We start from the raw sequence: 7,638 nt of genomic DNA on the forward strand, positions 1-7,638 counted from the left end.
TTATGATTTGGTAGTGCAGACAAGGAAATCAATGGGGGAAGAGTTGTTGGAGGCCATAGAATAGGAGACGATGGTCTATTGGGGCTCTTGATACAATAAAGAGACTTGGCAAACTGTATGTTTTGGAAGAGATTTCCTCAAGTAGGACTATTTTGAGGAGCTCCAAGTATATTTATATTGATTATACATCAGAGTTTATTAATTTAAAGGAAATGGTTCGGTACCTTGATTAATTTTTCTTTTAAAAGTTCTTCAAAAGATTTTCCTTCGTGATCAAAACTTTATGTTTTTGTTTTATATATATATGTGATTTCCCATATATATTTATCTGATTTGTCAATTAATTTTCCGTTGCACTCGTTTTTCACATAAAAATTTCATAATTGATCCCACAAATTTTGTGTATATTGTCACTTTATTAATTCTCATAATTGCCTCATCAATTACTTTAGTGAGTGTACAAGTAAAAAATTAAAAAATAAATAAATAAAATAAAAAAAACTCTAGTTCATAATTGATAATACCATGCATTCAATTCGTATTATAGAAGTGATAATTGGGGCAAACAGCACACTCTTATATATGTACATATATTATATATATATATAGTACTAATTAGCTAGCTAGCAGGCCGGTGTCGTTGCATGATCGAGAAGACCTGGTCATCGATCACCAATTGCATGCTACGTACCCTTTAATATAACACACTTCATCATCTTAATTCAGGGATGACCACCGAATTCATACAAACTTCCAGGCTTAACAGGCTCCATGTATGAAGGTGTCTTTTTCCCCACACCTAAGCACAGATTTCCTGCATTTCATTGAACCACCAATGTATCAAATAGATATATATCATCAAAGAAACATAGCAACTTCTGATGATCAAAGAATCATGATATGGAGCGTTTGGTATTTTATGTACGAGAGAATGTTTATCTCTTTATCTCATCAATTTAATTTTTTTTTTTTTTTTTTTTGGAAAAATAGGGATTTCAGTTTCAACATTTACATTTATAAGCATCACATGAATGAATATAGGTTGAGTATGAGTAAAAATCCACTTACTTTTGTATCTGGCAGCTGTATTAGGGAAATCGGTGATTATACCATCAACTTTTGCCACCTGGACAAATGTGTTGATCTCCACAGTTGCATCTGAGAGGAAGTCCCATGATTGAGTCACAAACTCATTGCTGAATGTCTCTACATAAACAGAGAGCTTCTCTGCTTGAAGCTTGGGCACAATATCGGTAGTATTAGTGATAAATGCTTCAAGTTCAGGGAAGATGAAGTCCTTGCTGACAACCACAGAATCCGCAAATGTCTTTATGTTCTTAATGGCTGAGTCAGCGTCGGGGCCATCAACAATATTCCCATCAGCCTTGTATACAAGCTCGTATTTATTGCTTTTGCCCTTGAACTTCATTAGAACTGAGCTATTACTGGACTGGATCATAACTTTTAAGGATGTCTGTGTATCAAAACCAGCTTTGATCAAGGCTTCGTTGACTGCATCGGCTACACTCACTCCCTGTGCATTCTGAAAGGAACATATGATCAACAGAATCAAACGGGGATGATCAAGAAATATATTCAAATCATGTGTTTCAGCATCAAAAAGACAGTAATTAAGCAGCAGAGCATGCAAATACTCACCTCTATGTTGATCAGGACACCAGTAAGAGATTTCGCGTTCTTTGACAAGGCCAAGAAATCGGACAATGTTACAAACTTTCCAGCATTTTGGGACTTCGGGTTCCGGAACATTTTATACTTGGCGGAGGGGTTTGCTATTGCCGCTGCCGGAATTTATGCAAAATATATACAAGCACATATATAAGTAGATAATAACGGAAATCCTCATTTAATGAAGAGAATTAATTAAAACCGAAGTACTAAAGTTCAATCACGCTAGTTATGATCTCTCAGTCTCGACAGAGGCTTTTAAACAAATTAAAGGGGATGAATTTTTCCAAAGCATGAAAGCTTTCAGTAAATGTTTGCTGTCGGGTTGGGAAGCTGGAGGGGTTGTGGTTTAAAGGGTATCACTGCAGAGAGTATGTAAAGGAGAACCCAATTCGACTTACGTTTCAAGGTTTGAATCTGATTCCATGCCAGGTTAAAGGAAAATATTCCAGCCACAGCCTTTGGATCAACTATTGCGCTTTCTGTCAAATTTTCTGAGCTCAGGCAAAATGGTGTCCCATCCTTGGCCAGTTGAACTGGGCAGTCAATTACTTCTGCGCCATCTGCAATAGCTTTCTCATATGCCAAGTCTGTGCAACCTGGGTAATCTCCACTTGCTCCATATTTAGAGATAATCAATGGTTTCGCTGCATAATGAGCAAGGTGAAGGAGTGTCAATAATTATACATCGAGAATAGTGTTGTATATTAAGCATTTGCGACAGTGGTATATATATATATACCTTGTGATGAAGCTCGTCTGCCAAGATGAGCAAAGCAAGCTGCAGTAGGTGAAGAGAAAAATTCAGGATTGTAAAGAGTAAATATCTATCTAGTAGAAGAAAAAAAAACTTACCTATAGCTTCCGATGGAGTAATTGGGAAATCGCTCAGCACTCCATCAACAGAGAAGTCAGCATTGTTAACGAAAGACAAGTACTCAGATATGGGATCATGACTGTAATTGTAGCTAAGGGGAACGTCATTTACAAAATCCGAGGCGAAAACTTCAAGCCCTGCTTTATGAGCATCCGCGACAACAGAGGTACGAGGTTGTAGATAAAGAGTTGCATCTACAGGCCATATGTAGTCCTTGGGAACAAGGATTCCGGAGGCAAATGTCTTGACAAAAGTAAGATTCTTCAACAGAGAGCCATATGTCTGGCTCGTTGAAGGCTCAATCTCATCTCGTCCTAGAAACCGGAAGACCAGTTTTGTCGTTGTAGGTTGAAATCCAGAGGCAATACGTGTTAGGAAAGCCACCTCTGGTGATGAAATGTAATCAACTTTCACTCTTCTCGAAACAGAAAGCACAAATCTTGTCATACTCAAATTGTGTTGCGTGAAGAATGCATCGTACTGCAAATCAAGTGTTCGGTGTTGGAGCAAAAGGGTTAGTTGATGATCAGAATGCATGGCAGCTGATCGAGAAGCGAAGCCAGATCCAACATTATCAGAGGAAAATTAAAACAACAAACGATCAAGGAGACCAATTCCATGTTAAGGCACACAGACACAGCAATTAAAGTTCATAATAATCTTTCGTTTAATTACCTGAACGTTCAACCATAAGCCTGGTGGTTTTATTGTTTTAGCCAAATGATCAACGGTGATAATTGCGAAGCCATGGCTATCAAACCGGTTAGTTCGAGAATAGACTCCTTGATTTACTGATAATTAGAAACAGAGAAATTCGCATCAGCTGGCGATGGAAAATCTCATATCAAATAAGCAGAAACCTTGACTGATAGAAACCATAAACAGATCGAGTACGTAAAGAAGATAAGGTTTGCGAGCGAAAAGAAAGACATACGGGAGACATTATTTGCTAGCTCTTTGTAGGTAAAATCCAGAGAAAACCATCCTCGGGTAGGGACCTTATTAACTTGGTAAACCCTACTTCTGTTTTTGTAAATAGTAGCAATGTCAGTAGCATTCTCCAACTTGACACTCGGCGCACAAATCCCAGCTCCATCCTTTGTTAATTGCACGTCACACCATAAGTGGACGTTAGGTAGACTAACTGCCCGTGCCAGATCATAGGCAATTGAACTAGAATCTGGAAAAAGCCCTGAAAACCCTCCTCGTGCAATCACTAGAGGCGGTTTACCTAGTACAAAATATTAATTCCAGTCATATATATATATATATATCAGTTTATAATTTGCATGCGATATATGTAAAACTCAAGTAGAAACAACATGAATGAATGAATCAATTACAACATTGTTGTGTAGGAATATATATTTGTGACGTCGTACGTGTAATGTTTCACAATGATATCGAAGGTACGTACGTAAATCCGGCGTACGTAAGAACAATATTCTCATTGCGTTTTTCATTTTTCAAGATCGAAAGCAGAAAACTTTTTCGTTTTGTTCCAACTTTATGGCAGTACAGGTACTAGCTAGCTAGAGGCTTGGAGGCAAAACACAAACCGGAAAGCGTAGGCCAGCGAGCGCTAGGTTCCTGAGCAGATACCAGAGTTAATACCGCGGAGCAGTAATGAAGCAGGAGAAGAAAGAACGCCCGACCGCGTGGGTTGCACGTTGCCGGAAAAGCTTGCTGGCAAACCATTGAAGCTGAGAACGTACGACGTAACTTCCGACGATAAGGTTTTGTCGCAGGAGATATAATTTGTGATATGAGACACACACAGACACACACATATATATGTATATATATATATATATATATAGAGAGAGAGAGAGAGAGAGAGAGAGAGAGAGAGGGGTAGAGCGCTCAATTTGCATGCGAACGAGCGATGAGGGGATCGCTTACCGCGCAATTCCTGCATGTTTGACGTCGTCAAGATTTTTCCAAGATGGCATACATGCAAATTAATTTACAAAAAATCTACAGAACCTCGTACTATTCACACAATCTCTACACATTATACTTTTTTAAATTTTTATTTTTTTCTTTTATCAAATATTTAATATATGAATAATGAATAGAAAAATTAAATTAGTTTAAAAAGAATAAATTTAAAAAAAAATTTAAAAAGAAATATTAAAAAATTTTAAAATTTTAAAAAAATTTAGTGTGTGAGGGTTGGAAGGTTGTGTAGGATTGCTCATTAAGCTAGCTCTAAATATTCTAAATTTAGCTCATCGGTTGGCATGGGAAAAGGTACGTGTTTTAATCGGATTGGTGAACAGGGATAACAGCTCGATTGGATAATTAGAAGCAATAATTAGTACTTGGACAGCGATAACTAATGATATATAGCATAATTAACGAATTAGAGAACCAAGTCAAGCACATGATCAGAGTAAGAGGAAATCGTTGGTGAATTATATTCTTATCGGCTAGCTAGGTTGTAGCTTGTCTCGCAATATTAAGATTGTGTTTGTTTGAATGTTGAAATGATCTAAATGATTTCACGAGGTGATCTATAAATATTAATATTTTGTAGATCACATTAAAATGCATTTGAATGTAAATAAGTTGAGATGAAGTTACTTTTTTTCTTGAAAAATTGAAAAAAATAATAAACCTCATCAATAATTTATTTGAGATGGATTGAGGTAATAATGAATGATATGATAAACCAAGTCATGAATTAAATTAATTTATCCCGGCAGGAATGATGGTGGTTGTGAGGGGAGGCCCATCCCGGAAGGGCCCGAGCCTAGGAAAGCCCAACCACGAAGGCCGGGCCTGAAGAGGGGACCTAAAGACTCTGGACTGTAGAATCAAAGACCGAGTGTGCAACACCTTGCTGAAAGGCCCAAGATACGAATTTACCTGTCCAAGGCAGGAAGTTGGGAGCCCAGGGTGAGAAAATCGGGAAGTGAGCGCAGACCCAATTAGGATTGGCCTATCGACTCAAGGCTCGGGAGGATCAGGTAGAACGCTTCGGGGGTCGACGAATTAACAAGCCTAATAAACAGGCCGGACGAGCACTACAGTGACATGCACCAGGTCCCAGAGTGTGACGCCCCGACTCCCACGTACAAAAAAAAAAAAAGGGAATCGTAACGTCGGGATGATGACAACACAGGTCACGCATCCCAACGGTAGTGCCAAGTGTGTGCAACATGCAAAAGTGCACAGTAAAAATCGCAGCGGATAATATAAATAAGCCAACTAAGTACTAGAATTTTAAATACAAATATTTATAATAAATTATCCTTAAAAAGTTATACAGTCATCCCAAAATATATTACAAGACAAATAAATAAATAACTAATAAAAATAAATTTCGATAAACAGGAGCAATCCCAGATCACTCCGCCAACGGAGCCAAGCTTAAGGCTCGTCATCCTCATCTGCATCAAAATCTGCAATACCATAAAATGGTACTACAGGTAAGTATAAACCAAACAACCACGAGATAAAAACATATTGATGCAACCAACATGCATGCATATGATAAAATATGCATCAAATCTAAAATATCATTTTCCCCGAAAATGGATATTTTCCAATACAAGCCAAAATCTCATTTTGGCCCAAAAACAATAATCTGTCATTTTTCCAGAAAATGACCCAAGTCAATAAAACATCATTTTCCCAGAAAATGAATCACATAAAATCCTTTTATTCAACACACGCTATTTTTCCAGAAAATAGCCCATTAATCCATTAACCAATGCACCATGATCTCCCATAGGGATCATCCGCACGTCCTGGCTTCGTAGCGATGCTCAGTTCCGCGCCCAGCGCGTTCGTGGCCAAGCACCCACTACGCAACGAGCGATACCTAGTTCCGTGCCCAGCGCGTTCGTGGCCAAGCATCCTCTAGCCCCCGCTAGCAGAGGGGCCACGGAGTCAGCACGAGACCATCTCATCCGATCCCGTTGTCACCCAGCGACAACCCAGGGGACGTCACTCAGTATATTCCGCTCCCGAGTGACTAGAAGAGCTCCACCGAGATAATACCCCATCTCGGCTTGAGGTTGTGATACACACGCACCCAAAATCCTTTAACACATGAAAACTCAGTTTTCATGAAACACATGAACATCAATGCATGTACACGAAAGCCCAGTTTCCTTTACAAACATGATCATGCGTGCAATATGCCATGTACATGAACAACACCATACCAACAACCAACATTTCACAATACCAACCAAACACACAACTCCATCCACAATCAATCCGACCCCCGAACTCCTTGGACTCAGTCCGGCATGTCCAACCAGATCACAATAATATGAGTTAGTGCAAAAATATATTTAAATCACGGTAGTTCTTTGGAAAAATACTTACAGTGCTATATAGTAATTTTCGAAGGATCATGGAGATGCAAGAAGTGGTGGCTCAGCAACGAAACAGTGTAAAATACATTGTGGTCGTGGGTCTCAAAAACTCACTTTTCAACGGAGACAATCCAAGACCCGAAATTGATAGGGTAGGGCTTAAAGAGGTCGGTGAAGCTAGTGGCTGTGGTGGTTGGCCGTGGGTGGCGGCGCAAAGGGTGGTTGAAGACCAAAAATACTCAAATCGGAAATGAGGTTGGTTGTGCTTCACCGGTGACGGATCAGAGCTGGGGTTAGGTCTATTGGGTTGCTAGGAGGTCGAGGATGAAGTGGTGAAAAAATGGTGGCCGGAGGTGGTGCGACGGCGACGCTGGAGCTCAAGATGCGCCACGGCTTGGAGGGGCTCGTGGGGGCAAACGGCGGCGAGATAGGGCCTTGGTTTGGTGGGGGATGATGGCCAGCGGGAGGGGAAGCTGGAGGGGTGGGCGGTGCCGACCACGGCGGCGCGGCGGTGGCTGGGCTGGGAGAAGAGAGAAACGGGCGGGGTGAGAGGGGAGTGAGGCCGTGCGGGGAGAGAAACGGAAAGGGAAGAAAAAAAAAAGAAGAAAAATAAAAGAAAGAAGAAAAGTAAGAGAGGAAAGAGAAAATGGAGGGAAAGAAATGAGGTCCAGTCCTCACATCTTGGGTCACAAAAATGATCCAACGAAAATTATTTTAAAACAGAAAATCCATTAAAATAAA

General features: G+C 39.9%; 1 protein-coding gene across 1 annotated transcript; it reads right to left on the minus strand.

Moving 5' to 3' along the window:
* Positions 1 to 692: 692 nt before the first annotated feature.
* LOC121244058 (glycerophosphodiester phosphodiesterase GDPDL3-like) lies at positions 693 to 4,290 on the minus strand. Its single transcript, XM_041142101.1, has 9 exons — positions 4,126 to 4,290; positions 3,501 to 3,797; positions 3,242 to 3,357; positions 2,545 to 3,046; positions 2,432 to 2,470; positions 2,091 to 2,336; positions 1,660 to 1,802; positions 1,069 to 1,543; positions 693 to 814 (listed from the first exon to the last, which is right to left on the minus strand). Exons 1-9 carry the CDS (start codon positions 4,262 to 4,264, stop codon positions 723 to 725), a joined length of 2,049 nt encoding a protein of 682 aa, XP_040998035.1. The 5' UTR covers positions 4,265 to 4,290; the 3' UTR covers positions 693 to 722.
* Between the last annotated feature and the right edge of the window lie 3,348 nt (positions 4,291 to 7,638).

The sequence above is a fragment of the Juglans microcarpa x Juglans regia genome, chromosome 8S (assembly GCF_004785595.1).
Source record: "Juglans microcarpa x Juglans regia isolate MS1-56 chromosome 8S, Jm3101_v1.0, whole genome shotgun sequence".
Classification (NCBI taxonomy): Eukaryota; Viridiplantae; Streptophyta; class Magnoliopsida; order Fagales; family Juglandaceae; genus Juglans; species Juglans microcarpa x Juglans regia.